The sequence below is a fragment of the Tarenaya hassleriana genome, unplaced genomic scaffold (genome assembly GCF_000463585.1).
Source record: "Tarenaya hassleriana unplaced genomic scaffold, ASM46358v1 Cleome11, whole genome shotgun sequence".
Classification (NCBI taxonomy): domain Eukaryota; kingdom Viridiplantae; phylum Streptophyta; class Magnoliopsida; order Brassicales; family Cleomaceae; genus Tarenaya; species Tarenaya hassleriana.
The window spans coordinates 3,844,681-3,862,972 of record NW_010961290.1 but is presented as its reverse complement, the minus strand read 5'-3'; the positions used below and the strand labels follow the sequence as shown (position 1 = coordinate 3,862,972).

General features: G+C 34.8%; 4 protein-coding genes and 1 non-coding gene across 11 annotated transcripts in view; 2 read left to right on the top strand and 3 right to left on the bottom strand.

The window, feature by feature from the left end:
* Positions 1-1,484, top strand: part of LOC104806005 (bidirectional sugar transporter SWEET16-like) — a 2,211-nt gene extending 727 nt beyond the window's left edge. The window contains exons 4-6 of the mRNA XM_019201527.1: positions 559-720; positions 941-1,060; positions 1,191-1,484. Of these exons, the coding sequence (XP_019057072.1) occupies positions 559-720; positions 941-1,060; positions 1,191-1,331 (423 nt within the window). The 3' untranslated portion in view covers positions 1,332-1,484. The remainder of the gene's footprint in view (positions 1-558; positions 721-940; positions 1,061-1,190) is intronic.
* A 189-nt stretch (positions 1,485-1,673) lies between these two features.
* LOC104805892 (dormancy-associated protein homolog 3) lies at positions 1,674-4,224 on the bottom strand. Of its 3 annotated transcripts, none has more exons than XM_010530598.1 (3): positions 4,001-4,224; positions 3,598-3,756; positions 1,674-2,127 (listed from the first exon to the last, which is right to left on the bottom strand). In XM_010530598.1, exons 1-3 carry the CDS (start codon positions 4,113-4,115, stop codon positions 1,997-1,999), a joined length of 405 nt encoding a protein of 134 aa, XP_010528900.1. In that variant the 5' UTR covers positions 4,116-4,224; the 3' UTR covers positions 1,674-1,996. The 3 variants fall into 3 exon arrangements, with proteins under 3 accessions (XP_010528900.1, XP_010528901.1, XP_010528902.1); XM_010530599.1 differs by having other exon boundaries at positions 1,674-2,115; XM_010530600.1 differs by having other exon boundaries at positions 1,674-2,106; positions 4,001-4,223.
* Positions 4,225-5,801: 1,577 nt separating this feature from the next.
* LOC104805891 (serine/arginine-rich splicing factor SR30-like) lies at positions 5,802-9,552 on the top strand. Of its 5 annotated transcripts, XM_010530597.2 has the most exons (14): positions 5,802-5,831; positions 5,933-6,019; positions 6,298-6,363; positions 6,460-6,534; positions 6,619-6,718; positions 6,788-6,834; positions 6,927-6,984; positions 7,168-7,217; positions 7,354-7,410; positions 7,494-7,639; positions 7,745-7,804; positions 8,779-8,818; positions 9,131-9,192; positions 9,302-9,552. In XM_010530597.2, exons 2-14 carry the CDS (start codon positions 5,933-5,935, stop codon positions 9,303-9,305), a joined length of 852 nt encoding a protein of 283 aa, XP_010528899.1. In that variant the 5' UTR covers positions 5,802-5,831; the 3' UTR covers positions 9,306-9,552. The 5 variants fall into 5 exon arrangements, 2 of the variants coding, with proteins under 2 accessions (XP_010528899.1, XP_019057071.1); XR_002023788.1 differs by lacking the exons at positions 5,802-5,831; positions 9,302-9,552 and adding an exon at positions 8,462-8,702 and having other exon boundaries at positions 5,873-6,019; positions 9,131-9,181; XM_019201526.1 differs by lacking the exon at positions 5,802-5,831 and having other exon boundaries at positions 5,873-6,019.
* A 449-nt stretch (positions 9,553-10,001) lies between these two features.
* LOC104805890 lies at positions 10,002-16,235 on the bottom strand. The gene is made up of 6 exons (XM_010530596.1): positions 15,934-16,235; positions 15,238-15,377; positions 15,081-15,124; positions 12,530-12,808; positions 10,911-11,117; positions 10,002-10,667 (listed from the first exon to the last, which is right to left on the bottom strand). Exons 1-6 carry the CDS (start codon positions 16,133-16,135, stop codon positions 10,202-10,204), a joined length of 1,338 nt encoding a protein of 445 aa, XP_010528898.1. The 5' UTR covers positions 16,136-16,235; the 3' UTR covers positions 10,002-10,201.
* Positions 16,236-18,198: 1,963 nt separating this feature from the next.
* On the bottom strand, positions 18,199-18,270 carry TRNAE-UUC. Its single transcript has one exon. It is a non-coding gene; the product is annotated as a tRNA-Glu (tRNA).
* Between the last annotated feature and the right edge of the window lie 22 nt (positions 18,271-18,292).

Here is an 18,292-nt window from a genome sequence, read left to right as displayed (position 1 = left end):
TATATATATATATATATATATATATAAGATATTGATCTAGTTCCAATAATTTTTTTATGAAATGGTTTCATATATATAGTCGTCGATTTCTCTTTATGGTCATAGATCCTAGTTAATCACAGCATCAAGAAGGATGTATGAATGTAAAACATAGGTTTCAATTTCAAGAACCCTAGCTAGGGACCCATGTGATTGCAAGAAGGGTATATACTATAGTTTGGGCCCCAAGGATCGTATTTGAACTTCACTAATGAGTTCACATATTCAACTATTTCAGGGTATGATATACTAGTTTCATCGACAATGACATATCGACCGATGATATAAAAATATAATTTGACATTGTCTTGCTTCTTATTTTGCTTCTTAAGTTAACAATATATGTTTTCATCACTTCTTTTTTTTCTCAAATCTGACATTGTCTTGTAATATTATCGATGACAACGATCAACGTTTTATGATCTAAACACCCTTTTAAGGTTGTTGTCGGTCCAAATCGAAGTCAGAAATAAAACTATGTATCATCGTGATGAACTATATTGCGGGTTGATTACACAGATGAGCGCAGGGATAATGGTGGGAGTGCTGGATGTGGTGTTCCCCGGGGCAGCAGTGTTGGTGATGCAATTTATGATGGAGGGGGAGACAAGAATCAATGCTGCCGGTTTCATGTCTCTCACTTTCAGTATGGTCTGCTATGGCTCTCCTCTCTCTGCCATGGTCCTCTCTCTCTCCTTAATTTTCTTAAAATAAAAAAAATTAATCAGAACATGAGTAGAGCAGAATGATGAATCCCAATTTTCTTGCCGTGGAAGTTCTAAATAAATCCTGAAAATCATTCAAGGGATATGCATTGTTAAATGGGAATTAGTTTTTTTTTTTTTTTTTTTTTTGCAGTTGTCTTAATTGCGTTTTTTATATATATATAAAATGGAGATAGAAAACGGTGGTGACGACAAAGAGCGTGGAGTACATGCCTTTCCTGCTGTCGTTTTTCCTCTTCATTAATGGTGGAGTTTGGACTACCTACGCTTTCCTCACCGCTGATTGGTTCATTGGGGTATATGTTATTTTCTACTCAAGTAAACTACTACTATACACATATACATATATATGTACATAGTAATAAAGGAAAGATGGGGATTTGATTTAGGGTTTTTGTTTTTTGGGGTGAAAATGTGTGGTTGTAGATTCCAAATGGGGTTGGATTTCTGCTTGGGACAGCTCAGATGGTGCTCTATGCAACGTATTGGAAGCCAAAGCCAAAACACACGTCACTATCACCAAGTTGTGATCTTTCACATGACCTGTTGTCGAAAGAGGAAGCTTGAAACTCTCTAATGAAGAGTTTGAGACATGCCCCAAATGACAATATCCATCCGTATGGCTTCCCTTCTGTATTTTCTAATCTATCAGTGGAATTTATATTGTCTTCCACGCAGCAAATCTCTCCTAGATAAATTAATATATAACCGTTTAGTTTTTATATCAATTCGGTTTGATTACCGTTATATTTTATTCGATTTGGTTCGACTATTCGGTTAACGACGACCACCACTTCTCATATCTTTTTTTAGATTACCCTCAAAAGAATGATCAAGGATCAACAATTGTTGATTGGAGAGAACATGTAAATCACTTCTACATGGAGAACAAGAACGCTTTTTTCGAAGAACTTTTGCACCAAAAACATTTACATTTTATTTGGAGGAAAAATTTACAAACATTTACATATTACCATTTACCCAAAAGCCTAAAAAAGATCATCATCACATCACATCTTAAACATTATGCATCACAGACAACCGAACAAACAGACAAACAAACACACCAAAAGCTCTCGGCCTAAGAAACCCAAACATGCCCAAAGTCGACAAGCCTCTCTCTGTCTTCTCCTCCGCAAATAAAAAAACCACGGTCATCGGAACCGTGGTGAAATTACGGTATTACCCTTTGTCGTGTTTGGGGGCGATGAAGGCGTACGTAGAGTTAGATGTCACAGGCCGTAAGGAGGAGGAGAGCTCCTTGGTCCAGCCTCGCTTGCCTTGTCGAATGCCTCCACAGTTGACGACCTTCTCCTAAACCTAAACGACTCCTTCCCTCCTCCTGCATTTTCTCCGCTCGCACCCAAAAAAAAAACACGGATTTGTTCTTCATCGTTAGCTTTTTTTCCCCTCATAACAATTTCATCAAACACAAACACACCAACATGATAAAGACGCTAAGTTCGCAGCTCAATTTACACAAGGGCAAAATACATGTTCTCTTGAATCAATAATACAACAAGAAACTTCTCGGAACTCTCTCTTATAGAGATCAATTCTCTTTGATTCGTTTTGATTCTATCGATCTCTCCGAGGTGTCAAACCATACTCTCTAATATCGTGTTCTAATCTCGGAGAGATCAAAAGAATCGAAACAAATTCTCTTGTGTGTTATTGATCAAAACGAAAAATAAAATTCTTCCAATACAAATCAAAACTGAGAAAGAAAACTGTAAACAAACCCAGACCAAATCAAACTAAACCGAACCAAACCAAATTACAGACCTAAAAAGAAACGTTCTCAACCTGATAGAACGGCTAACTGGGTTCAGAATGCGATTAGAGTGGCAAAATATCCAAAATACCCTCTTTATGCTAAAACTAATTCTGCACCTACCCTTCTCCAGTTGTGACCTTGTGACCAAAATAATTGTATGGTCACATGATGGTCACATTGGTCACAACGTTAGATTTTTGATGATTTTACCAAATGATTAGTATGATATGTAAGGTGTGACCATGGTGATTTAATGTAATCAACATAAATTTAATGTTATGACCAATGTGACCATCATGTGACCATATCTGGTCACAAGGTCACAACTGGAGAAGGGTATGTGTAGAAGTAGTTTTAGCAAAAGGAGGGTATTTTGGATAATGCCCCCGATTAGAGTCCACAAACAAAACACCATTTAATATATGTATATATATATATATATATCTCCAGTCTTTGATAATTATCCCTAATCACAATCAAATTTTTATCACCATGTAATAGTATACATGTAGGAACAAGAACTATACGCTCACGCCTCGTGATTCAGATGAAAACAGATAAAAAGGACAAAGAAAAGAGCCATCAGATCATCATATCTCCCTATCAAGAAACTTATCTTAGGTATTTGTATTAGCCAAGACAGCTCACCTAATCCAAGATTAAACAATTTGGGTTACATCAATAATAGCATACAACAATTACACAAATAAAATATAACGGGTCCTCTCCATAATAATGATGCAGCACTGGTCCCATGCATTAGAAGAAATGGACAGGAGGATAAAAGTGCCATTTACACCGGGAAAGACTTTGTAAGAGCAGACAAATATATCTGTTGTTTTCACTATCCCATTTGACAACGAACAGTAAATGACCAAACTACCCTCGACACTTTTGTCTATCAGCGATATCAGCCGAATTGACGAAATTACTCCTGAACAGCGCACTGTTCCACCTACTCTTCTTCAGAATGATATTCCCGTTTTCCAGGAGTGTAAGGTTGTAATTAAGGCGTAGATCCAGGGACAAACAAGGAAAGCAAATATTGAAACTCACCGGAAAAAGGAGATACCGGAGGTGTTGAACCCGCCGGAGATACCGGAGCTGATACCGGAGCTGACCCGCCCTGGTATCCCGGTGGCTTCACTATCATGATGCTGCGGGTGACTTTCACCGCCTCGTCCGTCGATTCCACGCTCCCACCCTCGGATTGATCTATTCATAGCCGTTCCAATCCAAAAAATGAAACGAAAAAAACAAATCACTTAATCATCTGTCTGATGTAAGGCAAAAACCAGTCACAGACCAAGCGATCATCGGACAGAAACGGATCTCACGCCCTCCGACCATCGTTCATATATATTATAGCGTTTCAGATTGTATGTGATATTTTAACGGTTCATGATTTCATTCGTCGGTAGATCGAATCACCGGCGTAAAACAGCGAAATACGGCGTACCATTTCCGGAGCTCGGCCGGAAACTAAAGGTTTGGTGTTTCCGAAGCTTGCCGAGACCGTTATCCGGCCGCGGACCAGCGACGGTATCATCCCAGAGATGATCGAGTAAGCCCATGCAGAGAGGTGGCGCAGGTTAGCAAACGAAAACTCGTCGCGAACGATAACGCAGAAAAGTTTTTCCGGCTTAAATTAGAGGTAATCGTTTGCTCTGGTAGAGTTCCGAAATGAGTAGCAAGGGAACGGAATTTAAAGAAGATCGGAGATATCTGGGCCGTTGATCTGATGATGACGCGGCATTCGGATCCTTGACTGTAATGGGGATAAGGTCGATTTTGATGGATGTGGGACCCGGTTAAGATGGAGATGTATAGATCGGAAGGACACGTGGCATAAATCGAGGGCTGAGAATCGATCTCACGTGGTCGCATCTTCGCTTTCTCTTAAATTACGGAAGTACCCTTAGCTTTATCTACATTAGGATGAAATGTTCCTGGATTTCCGCTTATTTACACTGGTGCCCCACGAATGATCTTAGCCGCCAACAATATATCGCGCTTGTTTCGTTCAATATATCACGACAAATTAAAGTATTGCAATTCCTTGAATTTATCGTTAATTTTTTTTTCTTTCAACAAATTGGTAGTTGGGTTTTTTCCCCGAGAAATAACAGTTTATAATATTTAGGGTATCTGAAAATTGTAATAAATTCATGTATTTTGAAATATTTACTAATATCTTCGAAAAACAATTCAGTATTTTCAAAATCATATTTTTTACATATATTTATTTCTTAATTGCGTCGGAAGAGATGAAAATGTTATGATACTTTAAAATTTTTAAAAATAAAATAAGTACACGATGGAAAATATGTCATTTTGACCGGGGGAACTTTGAAAAATAAATATCACAGATTGAAGAGTTAAGATATTATTTGAATCTCAAATGAAACAAAAGAATTATAATAAGAGTGAATATTTTGGATTTGGATTCTATTATTTTTCAGTTATTTTTTGTTTTTTAAATTATATTTATTAGAATTTATTGTGTTTATTTAAAAAATATTCATTTTTCATTTTTAATTATTTTTATATTTGATTTATTTTCGGTTCAAGTTTATTTGATTTCGAGATATTTTTACATATTATTTAATTAGTTATCATTCTGCTCACCAACAAATATATTGAGTAAACTTGAATTAAAAATTGAAAAGGCATTGAAAATGCCAACTTGCCAACCCATTTTCTTCAACATTGTATTGTATCATCAAGCTGTAGGCAACAATTATATGTTTTGATGATATTATTTTACTGGTAATGGTACGATGCAAGTCGTGGCGTGTCTCCCCAAATACACTGAAGAATCATTTATTTTGAATCACATACCTATGGAGATATTTTTATTTTTTTTGGGGTCATGTAAACTTTACGAGATCTGGAAACCTCTACGAGTAACTTAACTGTTATAATTTCTGACTATATTGTAACAGTGTTTTATTTAAAAACGAATACAAAATTATTTGTAAAATACTCTGATATGAAAGTTCATGGAATCTTGAGTTACTAATACGCTGGATTTTAAATATGGGCAAGAAGAAGTTGCTAGATGTTTCGGCCCAAAGACCGGAGCCGAATCAGATCTAACATACTCTGATCGTACGGCTAATAATCCGGATACAAGATATGTACTTTAGCACGGCAACACCTGATCATATCTATCTCATGAATACTCTTCATCTCAGGTCGATTCTTTCCACGCGGCGCCCGCCCCCTCCCTCTCTCTCTCTCTCTCTCTCTCGCTCTCTCTCTCTCTCTCTCTCTCTCTGAGCGCGAAAGTGAGTTACGGTACTTTCTAGGGTTGCGAATTGCAATCAATCTTTCTGTGAAAAATTTCCGAAATTTTACTTTTAACATGTTGTGTTGTGGGAGATTTCAGATGAGTAACCGATGGAGCCGAACAATCTACGTGGGGAATTTGCCTGGAGACATTCGCATGAGAGAAGTTGAAGATCTCTTCTACAAGGTTTCGAACGCATTTCTTCTCTATTATCTTTTTTTCCAAAATTTTCTGGTGGTCTGTGATTGCATTTGTTGAGTTTTTGAATTTGGTTAGGGTTCTTGCCGCATGGGTTATATGTGGTTTTACTTGTAGCCGTGTATGGTAATTTACAAAAATTGCAGTCTCGTGATCTCGTTTTCTGTTTACTTTAAGATTGGGTTAGAATTTTGGCGTTGGGAATTGGGATGATTGGTTTTTGCTTTGCATGAGATTTTGATCTACGTATTGAATCTTGGTTTCAGTATGGACCCATTGTTGACATTGATTTGAAGATTCCGCCAAGGCCTCCTGGTTATGCTTTTGTTGAGGTATGCATGATTGGGACTAGCACGTATTTGCACGCATAAGTATATGTTCTGATTAAATTTAACATTTTGCTTGACCGAGGGATATGTTTGATGCAGTTTGAAGATCCTCGCGATGCTGAAGATGCTATTCGGGGACGGGATGGGTATAATTTTGATGGGTGTCGGTTGCGGGTTAGTGATTCACTGATGTCTGCTTCTACAGATTGGTTCTGTTTTCTCTCTGTGTTTTATCTTATTAGTTATTGTCGGTTCCAGGTTGAACTTGCTCATGGTGGTCGAAGAGGTTCATCTTCAGTGGATAGATACAACAGTTACAGTGGTAGCCATGCACCCTCGAGGCGGTCAGAGTATCGTGGTATGTATCGTTTTCCCAGTGTATTCTTTACCCTTGATAGAGTATGAAATTTATGTCGTTAATGTGCAGTTCTTGTAACGGGATTACCGTCGTCTGCTTCATGGCAGGATCTTAAGGTAAGGACTGACTTCTTCTGATGTTTTAGTCCCTGTTCCAGTTAGACCGATGATTGAACAGCTTATGTAATTGGCTTGTGTTGGGTGGTTAGGATCACATGCGCAAAGCTGGCTTTGTTTGCTTTTCTGAAGTTTTCCGTGAGCGAGGAGGTGAGATTACTTACAGTTTTTAATTCGAACTGCTGATATGTAGGCAATCACATTTTGATATCTTAGTGTGTCTCCTGGGGAGAAGTCTGATATACGACCTATGCCATGTGTCAGCTATTTTGACTGGTTTTAGGTATCAGAATTATAGCATTTGTTACAACATGTTTTTCGTTTCTTTTGCAGGCATGACAGGGGTAGTGGATTATACCAACTATGATGATATGAAATATGCGGTGAGTTGGTCCTCTGCACCAAAAATTTTCCGGTGTTTTAGATTCGAAGTGTTGTTGTTTTCTCTGTAGGCATTTGGGTAATCTTATCCAAGGAAAATGTTGGATTTCATAGTTCTTTTCAATTTTTGTTCAACAGATCAGGAAACTTGATGACTCTGAATTTCGGAATGCTTTCTCTCGAGCTTATATACGGGTATGCAATATCAGATTCCATGTTTTGTATAGCTCTATGCTTATACCTTCATCTAAGTTTTGCTATTGCCAAAGCTTTTGTAGGTTAGAGAGTATGACTCAAGAAGTGCGAGCCGTAGCCCATATTATTCTCGAAGCAGAAGCAGGAGTCGAAGCCGAGGCCGAAGATATAGCCGGAGTCAAAGCCGTGGTCGAAGCTATAGTAGCAGGAGCAGGAGCAGGAGCAGGAGGTCTGTTGTGTTGTTCTCTCATCAGCCTTGAAGCACAGGAAAAAAGGATTGGTTTTGTTGTTTATGCTTATCATACTGATTGGCTGTCTTTACAACACATTGCAGTGCATCTCCTGCAAAATCTGCTTCCCCTCGTTCCTGTTCACCGGCACGCTCTGTCTCGAGGTACGAGTTGATGGATCTGCTTCATTTTTTACATTTGTAACTCCATATATTATTAGCTTGTTAGTTCTAGTGTATGGAACTTCTCAAGTGATTTGATAGGGAACTGATTACTGGAGTTAAGCCTATTCGTTTGAGCTCACTTTATTGTTCTCTCGGTCCAGTACCTAGAATCAACTGCAGGCATTTCTTCTTGTTATTGCTAATGTTTCCCTTCCGTGATGACATGCACAGGCATGTTGGACCTGTATCTTGCAAAAACCCTGATAAAAACAAATGTTTTGTCTCCAGTTCTGAGTTGTGGTCCATAATCCTAGTAAAGATCTCAGTCCATACATTTGAATTGTCGTTTCTAGCTTTTTTTTACAGAGCTATCTGGGCTCTGAGCAGCTACCTTTTTTGTTTTGGCCAAATTTCCAGACAAAATTTTGTGTGTGTTTTTCATCTGAACCAAGACTGAGCTTTTGTTTGGTCTTTCCAGTATCCCATGTGTTTTTTCTGTTTGTTTCATTCTTCTTAATGTGTTTTTCTCTAGAGAAGCTTCTCTGTTTTGTGAGATTGTTTTGCAATTTGAGGTGAGGGATCATATAGTGGCTCTGGGGGATTCATCTTTCATCATATTACATTGTTTAAGAATGTACACCCTTGTTTGTTTTCTAGATCTGGCTCTCTGCGGCGAGCTGGGGATTGGATCTTAGGGACTTCATGGGTCATCTAGATGGATTCTTGGATTGGATTAACAAAGCTGGATTATCATGAACTTTAGCTTCTCTTTTGGGTCTGGTGTCCAGCACGTATCAGCTATAGGATCGGATCACAGACTGTTTGGATATCGTTCTATGAAATACTATGTTTTCCACTGTGCCTGGAGTCTTTTGGGTTCCTCCGCCCTGGGTCTGGAGTTAAGCGCTCATGACCTGGTTGAAAAGCCAACTGTGTGGTGAAGGCATAGTCATGAAGTTTCCTGGTTTTTGCAGGTCCATATCAAGATCGAGATCAAAGTCTCCAGTATCACCGGTAAGTCGAAAACCTAAACTTGGCCTGCATTATTTTCTTGTTTGCTTTTGGCATCTGCATTAACCGGTTTAATTAGAAGTGACTCCATGTGTTGGTTTGCCATGAACCATTTTGCTTTGTCGACAAAATGCGTCTGATGGAAAATGCGAAATTACTGAGATGAGTGGTGAAAACACTGAGTCATTTCTGATATTATGCTTATGATGATGGTGTGGAAGTTGGAGGTTTTGATTATTCGTATCGATACTTAACTAATCCGCTCTTCTCTGTTTGTTATTCCTTCTGACCAAATCGAACCAAACAAAACCACAGCCTCGGGAGAAAGATCGAAGCCCATCGAGGAGTCGCAGTGTGTCCCGCTCCCCTCGCCGTCTGTATGCAACAAAGACTCCTAACTCAATTCCTAATATCCTTTGGTATATTGCTCCTTCTTCATTGTCTTCTTCTTGTTCTGACTTTTGCACTATATCCCCGACTCTGCAGGTGAAATCCAGTTGAGAGAAAAAACAAGTGAGGAAGAGGGATACGCTTTCTTTCAGCAGTAATCTCATCTCTAGTTCATCGTGAATTGTCGAGTTGAATCAGTGAGTCTTGCCGTTATGGTTTAGCTCTGAACACGCAACATGAATCTGAGTTCAGTGTCGGGTCGTATTTTGTTCTTTTTTAGACTTGTGGAACGGAGAAGTTAGTACTTAAGACACATGATTTTATGGAGTTTTGTTTTTGTTATACCATGAGATGCTCCTGAACGGCGGTTTGAGACTTTAAGTCTTGCATATTCAGACTAATCCCACTCGTCCCTGGATCAGTGCACTAAAGGTTATTGTGGTAAAAAGACTGAGCTGAATGATGCAGAGTTCGCACCCCTGATTGATCTCTGGTTAATATGGATCAGGTTCGTGTAGCTTTTCTTTTGAACATTCGAATTAACGTTATTATTAGACTTTTTTTTGTTAAACTTTAATCTATGGTCTTTAACTGAGGAATTATTCCTCATTTCTATTACATATGTAACAAGACCATATGCCCTCTATAAATACATGATGCTAGAATCGGCAATGGAGATGATTTTTTTTTATATATATATAAATTGAAAAATCGAATTCGAATTAAGCTGAAATCGAATGCTTTGTGGAAATAAAGATGCCCTGTTAAACAAAATTTATTTTATAAACCGAAATCCCAAATACAAAAAGTTTAATTCGAAAATAACGAACCCGAGCTGAAGATGGGAATGTTACTTACTCCTAAGATCCAAAAAAAAAAACAGAAAAGGAACAAGAACGATCCCTAAACAAGATAACAACAATCCGACCGACGAAAAAGAAATGGAAGCAACTAACCGGAGCAAAAAGAGAAACAAAGTTCGAAAACAACCGCCGTCTAGGGAGCATTTTCAGAGTCGATTCCTGTCGGAGCAAAAGGAGAACCCTCCAGCTCCGAAATCAATCTGTTCAACAGCTCGTCATCTTCGTCTAACATTCTCGCCGCCATCGCTGGGTTTCCCGCGTTATTCCCTCTCGTACGTCGGCCACTCCGTCTTCTCCGATTGTTCCAGCGATTGATCGGGACAGCCTCCGCCTGCTCCGACGTGTAGACGTTCTCCATCTCCGGTAATGCCATTTCGTTGTTCCTTCTGCTTCCTGATCTCAGGTTGTACGGTCTGTTGCTTGGTGTCTGATCCACGAGCACTGTCCCTGAGTGGTTCCCTGAGTGGTTCACTGAGGTTGCGGTTGCGGTCGCGGCAGTGGCTGCGGCTGCTGGTTCGGAGCTTCTGGAGCCAACTGGTCGCCAGATGCGCCGCGGCTGATTGGCAGTAGGAGGATGAGGAGCCCTGTTTCTCTGGTTGCTGCGTATGGAAAGAGACGAACAAATAATTGTTTCCTTCGTGTGGAAATATAACCCCCAATACCCATATAATGAACGAAAACGAGCAAACTTAATTGGACCGTTAGAGCGGTCTTTTAGGTATTTAAAAATTGGTATATTTATTTGGTATTTGGAGAAAACGTTAACGTATTTTATTTAATAAATTGAAAATTCGTATAAAATTGCTAGCTAAAGAAGTAAACCAGAGGAGGGGTGGGATTACCCGCGACGGGTGGGAGGGTGAGAAGATGCAGAGGCCGACGGACCGAACCGGCTCCTCGAAATCCTCATCCGCTCTTGGAGACTTTGGTAGGAACCTCTCGACCTATTCCCGTTGCTGCTGCTTCCGCCTCCGCGGTTCGAACCTCCATGTACCCGACCACGGGCCGCTTCCGAGGGGTTTGAGTCGCTGATCCGTCCCATACCCGTCCTGAAAACACGAAACCAACATAAAAAAATACCAGAAAGTTTGTTGAAAATTCGTCAAATTTCTAATGAACGAACGGAGTTGTCATGTGTGTAGCTCGCGAGCTATGTTGGTAGAAAAATGATTTTCATCGTCTACTAGACGAAATAGATTTGAAAAAGTATGTCATTAACCAATAAATATTTAACCAAGAAGTAAGATAGGAGCAAATCTAATAATCTAAACATGTAAAATAACGAATGTATTTTGAATGTGATAAGACGACGTCGTTTTGATTATTCGTAAAAGATAAAAAAAAGATTTTATTTAAATGACACTGTTTTTATATTGAAAAGATATGTTATTAGTTATCAAATATTCATGGAAGAACTAAAATAGTAGTCAATTTAATAATCTAGATATATAAAATAATAAATATATTTTATATTTTAAAAGACGACGTCGTTTTAATGATTCGTAAAAAAAAAAAAAAGAAATGATCTCATTCAAAATGACGTTATGTTTCTATATTAAAAATATATCATTTCGAAAAAGAAAATCTATTCATCAACTATTTTCGCGTGCCTTATTAAAACAAATAGATTTGAAAAAAATATGTTATTAATCATCAAATATTCATGGAAGAAGTAAGATAGTAGCAAACTTAATAATCTAAATATATAAAATAATCAATGTGTATTTTAAAAGACGACGTCGTTTTGATAATTTATAAAAGATAAAAAAAATGATCTTCTTATTCAAAATGACATTATATTTCTATATTGAAATATACGTCATTTCAAATAAGAGAATATACATGTTAACTCTTTTTAAAACAAATAGATTTGAAGAGATGTGTTATTAACCAACAAATATTGAGGGAAGAAGTAAGAGAAAAGCAAACTAATAATCTAAAACATGTAAAATAAAGAATATATTTTGTATTTGATTAGACGACGTCGTTTTGATGATTCATAAAAGATAAAAAAATAAAGAGATAATCTCGACAAAAATGGTGTTATGTTTCTATATTAAAATATACGTTATTTCAAATAAGAAAATCTACCCATTAACTCTTTTTAAAACAAAATAAATTTGAAGAGATGGGTTATTAACCAACAAATATTGAGGGAAGAAATAATATAAAAACAAACTAATAATCTAAAACATGTAAAATAACCAATGTATTTTGTATTTGATAAGACGACGTCGTTTTGATGATTCGTAAAAGATAAAAAAAAAAAGAAAAGAAGATAATCTCATTCAAAATGACGTTGTATTTCTATATTGAAATATACGCATTTCAAACAAGAGAATCTATCCATTACGTAAGAAGCTCCTTAACATCTAATGTCTTCAAAATGTTGTCATTTAATCGATTCTTCAGCAGAAGCAATGAGCATTATTACATGCATGAGAGAAGTAGGGTTGCATACCTTCGACGGTTCTGACGTTGCGGTGGCGTTGACGACGAAGAAGACGGACCAAAGGCTCCCGTTGAAGGTCTTAGCTGATGGAGCCGTTGCTCCGAACCATATCTTGGACCGACAACAACAATGTTATTATTGTTGTTGCTGTTATTGTGGTTGGAAGATTCTCCTAGGATCCAAGGGCGTCCACGGTACGAACTGTCGAGATCCCAACGTTGGCCTGTATCCCAACGGTGGCCTGTGTCGTAGAGACTTGTTGACTCGACGTTCGGCTCCAAGTCTATTCTGAAAAAATAAACAAAAAAAATCGGCGAAAAATATTAAAAATTTAGTCGAATTAGGTTCGTCAAAATGTTTTGAGGGAAGAAATGAAGATTAGAGCATAATTACTATATATTTGAATGCATTTAGAGGTTAAGGATAGGATTAGAAATATGCAAATATCGGAAACGATAGTTTATGATACGTCGATATGAATATTATTTCTGTTTCCTACTAAAAGAATAGAATCGCAAAGATATATATAGCATTAAAAAATGTAATGTTTAATAAATATGAGACCGAAAAATAAATCAAATAATCATAAAAGTTAAAATGTAAATATATTTGATATCTGATAAGACGACGTCGTTTTGATCGGTTTTTAAAAACAAAAAAAAGGAAGATATATTCTTGTTCTAATGACTTTAAATACGTCATTAGAACAAGAATGTATCTTCCACAATTATTTTTATATGCATTCATATACATATACATATATATATTTATAAGTTACCAATCTTAACGGTTATTTTAGAAAAATATCTCAATTACGCAACCTAAATGATGTTTCATTGAAAAAGAATCGCAAAGATATATGTAGCATTAAAAAATGTAATGTTTAATAAATATGAGACGGAAAAATAAATCAAATAATTATAAAAATTAAAACGTAAATATATTTTATATCTGATAAGACGACGTCGTTTTGATCGGTTTTTAAAAACAAAAAAAATGGAAGATATATTCTTGTTCTAATGACTTTAAAAACGTCATTAGAACAAGAATATATCTTCCACTGTTATTTTTATATGCATTCATATATATATATATATATATATATATATATTTATAAGTTACCAATCTTAACGGTTATTTTCGAAAAATATCTCAATTACTAAACCTAAATGATGTTCCATTGAAAAAAAAAAGTTTGATATTGTTATGTTTCAAAAGACGTTGCCGTTTTCGTTTTATTCATTTATAAAAGAAAAAAAAATAAAAATATTGTCCTGTATTAGTTTCTATTTTGCAAAAACATTATTTCGATCAACAATGTCTAATGTCAAATTTTTTAAAATGTATTCGTATTAAAAAAATATTTTGAATTTACCAAAAAAGTAAGATTTATCTCGTAAAAATTTCCACTAATTAAACCTATATGTACTTCTCTAAAGAAATAAACACACTGAAAAGATATTTCGTACAACCAAATCCAATAATGGCAAAAGATTAAAAAATATATAGTTTATGTTAAACGCTGCAATATCATTTTGATCATTTGTAAAAAAAAAATCTTCGCATTCAAGTTCATATTGTGTGTTTATATTATAAAATATGATATTTTCAATAAGAATACGTCGTTGTCACTTTTTCATATTTATTCATAACAAAAAATACTTATAAATAGTCAATTTTAGGATTTTTAAAATTTTTTTTGTCATTACTAAACATAAATATTATTTTTATTTGATAATTTTCTATACGAAATAAACTATATATGAACAGAAAATTGTAATTGTACTATATATATAATGATAAAAATATTAACAAAAATAATATAGAAAGATAATAAAATTGTAAGATTTCATTTAGTAGTATAAATACTTGCAAAAACTTATACAAACAGAAACCAATAAAAAAATATTTTTATCAAGTGAGATCATTTTGATCGTATAGAAAAAAAATAGGAAACATGATATTATCACTAAAAATGACATCATTTTCCCTTTCTAAAATTTGAAGAGAAATAATTTTCCGTAAACGAAACACTTATATGTATACGTATAAACTTTTATTGAAGAAAAATATAGAAATACAATTTTTATTGATTTGTGTGAGATAGAATATTGTTTTCAAATATTTTCCAAACTTTGATGTTTTAATAGTTAAAAAAAGAAAAATATCATCCGTTGATATAAAATTTAACTGAAAAACTAATAGATATATATTATTTATAAAACAATTTCGTTTTTTATCCCCTACATTTGTTATTGGATCAAATTCGGAATTTATTTAGGTAGATTTTCATTTGTCAAAGAATTTAATATACATATTAACTTAGATTGGTTTACATAAATTTAATCTTAAAGATAAAAAAAAATTCAACAAATTGTTGGAAATTTGTTTTTCAACTTATCTACGCATCTAAAAACTGTGCAAATCTCAGATTATGTATCGAATCTTAGAAATGTTATAGTAATTGGATATTATGTGAGGTGGAACACCAAATTTTTTTTTAAAAAAAATGTATAAAATAAAACACATCATATTTCAATAGATGGTACAAGTTTCTTACTGAAATGTTGTCTGGAACACCGTCGACATCAGATTTTCGATGGCCTGTAAAATTTTATAAAAATTAAAAAAACAAATTAGAAATGCGAATATTGCTGCAGCTAATAGAAAATATTCGATCAAAGCTGTTGAAAATGGAAATGCAATATATAAGATACCGTTGACGTGTAGTCGCTGCTGATATCATCAAATTCAAGATTCGGATAGCCATTTGCGTAACGCCAGTCTCCGTTCTCCGTAACCCGACAGTTCGGACATTCCATCGCACCTTTCGAATTAAATGCAGATCCAATGCAATCTAGCAATACACAACATATATATATATATATATATATATATATATATATATATATATATATGAAATTGTCATAACATGAAAAAATTGAAATGACTGTTCAGTTTCTTCTAACAAAAACATTAAAACTAACAATCGATTAAATAAATAGTTAAATTTGACGAATTTTTTGAAAAATATTAAGGGTTTATCTTTCTGTATTAAAATCAAAGATCATTTTTTTCAATTTATGCGATTGAAAAACCATTATTAATAATTTCTCTATTAATTTTTTTTCGGGAAAGGAATACGAGAAAACCATTATTGATAATTCATACATAAAAAAAATTCCATATTGATTAGATAAAATAAACTCACAATTTGTAATTCCAACCATAAAAATAATACACAAAATTATTGAAAAATATTTTAAATAAAAAAATCTAAACTAAAAAAAATTATTTAAATATGTTCAACCATATTTCTCGAAAAAATCTATTTTTAATAAGAAAAAAGTTAAAAACGTTCAAATAGAGTTCTCCATATCCCTTGAAAATATTATTTAAATAAAAAAAATTACCAAGGTGGAAGAAGTGACCGCATGCAAGCTTTGTCCAAGCTCTTTCACCGTTGTCAAGGACAAGTTCGAGACAAATAGAACATATGATGTCGCTTTGTCTCGGCGACTTGCCCGAACCACCGCTACGGCCATCACCGTTGCATCCATCGCCACTTCCGCTACCGCCGCAAACGCTCATAACGCTACCAAAACTCATCATCATTTTCAAGGGAAAAAATCCAAAACGCAAAGAAAGAAAATATTTTTTGCTTGGGTTTGTTGCTTTGATAACAAATGGAGAATGTTTTTTTCTCTCTCTCGGGGTGGAGTAAATATTGTGAATAAAGAAGCAATACACAAGAATAAAAGGCGAGGTTATTAAATGTTTTTTGAACAATGGATATATCAATTACCCTTTTACCCTTATTTATTTATTTTCTCTAAATTGGTAATATTTTCATGGTCAATATAGAAGTATTTGGTCATACACATAATTAATATAACAATTATAGTCAAGAGATTTCACACTGTGTCCATTTTTGGAGGGTGCAGATAAGATATAGCACATCTCTCTAACAAAGTATGTAATTAATTTGTAGATGTACATACATTTTGACTGCCTCTATCATGAATAGGAGATTTTCTTGTAAATGTTATCTGATTAAGGAAATGAATATAGCCATATATGCAATCAAGATTATGATTGTTGGTAATGTTTTTGATTTATTTTCCTATTTAGTCTCTGCCCATTCCGAATATAAAATGCGAGATGTAATTGGCCAAAATAGTTTAATTGCTAATATGGTATGGTTTTTTTCCAAGATAAGTATGATATCAATTTGTCAGATAATACCAACACTTACTTTTAAAAAAAAGTTACATTCTTTATTTGTCCAAAATTAGTTAAGAAAAAAACTATGTCAGATTTTATTCCTTTTATAAAATAGATACTTTTCCATTTTTGTAAAATATATGATAATGCTTTGATTCCATTTGAAGTAAAATAAAGAAATAAAAATATTAATTTTCTAAATCCATATTATGCATAAATAAATTAGTTAAAATTCAAACCCAAAAGAGAAAGATTTTCAACTTTTAAGGTAACGAAAATCCAAGATAGATTTCATGTGTAAACACTGTTAAGGTATTTTCTAGAATATATATCTAAGTATGTATGTATGTATGTATGTATGTATGTATGTATGTATGTATGTATGTATGTGTGTGTATATATATACATATACATATTCCTCAAAGTTTTCGATATCTAAAAATGTAGAGTTTTCAAGCAGATTTGAAAAAAAAACAAAAAAAAATGGAGACAGAACTTGTACAATGAAAGAGATTACAAAGTTTTGTCAAACATGTTATTGTCGTCTCAATAGCTAAAGCAAAAACAAGGTCCGTACAACAGCCCGGAGACGAGCTTCGAAGACTACGAGGACGTCGAGGGCTGTGGTCCAAACCACCGTGGGCGAGGCGGAAACCGTCGGCTCGGTTGATGGCTCACGCGTAAACTGTTTTCTCTGTAGGCATTTGGGTAATCTTATCCAAGGAAAATGTGCGTCGGTCCGAACCACCGGAACGGAGAATCTCAGCCTTGGTCCAACAGCAACATCATTGTTGTTGTTGCTGTTCGAAGATTCTCCAATGAATCCACGTGGTTCCACCGGTCGGTTGTACACGGTCGCGATGGACGGGCTTGACTCGACGTTCGGTTCTATTTCGACCTCGAAACGGGAAATGGACAAGAAAGTATGGGAAAAGTTTATTATGTTGGTGAAAAATATAGTTTTCACCGTTTTATTAAAATAAAAATCATTGAAGGATTATCCCATCTGATAATAATCAGAAAGGATTAAAAAATTTCGATGTATTTTGTATATCATAAAAGGTTATCATTTTGATTATATGTAAAATGGGAGATTATCATTCAAAATGACAGTTGTATTTTTGTAATGTGATACTGAATACATTTATAAAAAGAGATATATTGGAAATCTATGGGGTTAAATTTAAATTATGCTGTTATTTTTTTTTCAAAGAAGAAATAAATCGTATATACTTAGTTTATATATTTGCCTGCTTATTTTGTTCTTCAATGATAAATTTGATTGAATATGTACTGAGATTTTGATTGTAAAGATTACATTTCAATTACATAATGAAAATGCAGTATTTACGTTGACTCACAAAATGTTAATGATTCATCCTAGTTCCACCCCCTTGAATTATTAATTATCGATATAAAAGATTTTTTCTTAGAAAAAAGAAAATAAAATATATTTCCGTTGCCGGGAATCGAACCCGGGTCTCCTGGGTGAAAGCCAGATATCCTAACCGCTGGACGACAACGGATACATGTGCTATTATATTTTAA

Excerpts from the sequence above, each read along its gene's own strand:
- LOC104805891 (XM_019201526.1), top strand. The coding sequence starts at position 5,909 with ATGTTGTGTTGTGGGAGATTTCAGATGAGTAACCGATGGAGCCGAACA. Across the intron at positions 6,535-6,618 it reads TTGATGGGTGTCGGTTGCGG|GTTGAACTTGCTCATGGTGG; the intron begins GTTAGTGATTCA and ends TGTCGGTTCCAG. Across the intron at positions 7,411-7,493 it reads TCTCTCGAGCTTATATACGG|GTTAGAGAGTATGACTCAAG; the intron begins GTATGCAATATC and ends AAGCTTTTGTAG.
- LOC104805890 (XM_010530596.1), bottom strand. The coding sequence starts at position 16,135 with ATGATGATGAGTTTTGGTAGCGTTATGAGCGTTTGCGGCGGTAGCGGA. Across the intron at positions 15,378-15,933 it reads CGGTCACTTCTTCCACCTTG|ATTGCATTGGATCTGCATTT; the intron begins GTAATTTTTTTT and ends GTGTATTGCTAG. Across the intron at positions 15,125-15,237 it reads GCAGCGACTACACGTCAACG|GCCATCGAAAATCTGATGTC; the intron begins GTATCTTATATA and ends AAAATTTTACAG.
- LOC104805892 (XM_010530598.1), bottom strand. The coding sequence starts at position 4,115 with ATGGGCTTACTCGATCATCTCTGGGATGATACCGTCGCTGGTCCGCGG. Across the intron at positions 3,757-4,000 it reads CCGGCCGAGCTCCGGAAATG|ATCAATCCGAGGGTGGGAGC; the intron begins GTACGCCGTATT and ends GGCTATGAATAG. Across the intron at positions 2,128-3,597 it reads TCCGGTATCTCCTTTTTCCG|GTGCGAGCGGAGAAAATGCA; the intron begins GTGAGTTTCAAT and ends TTTTTTTTTTGG.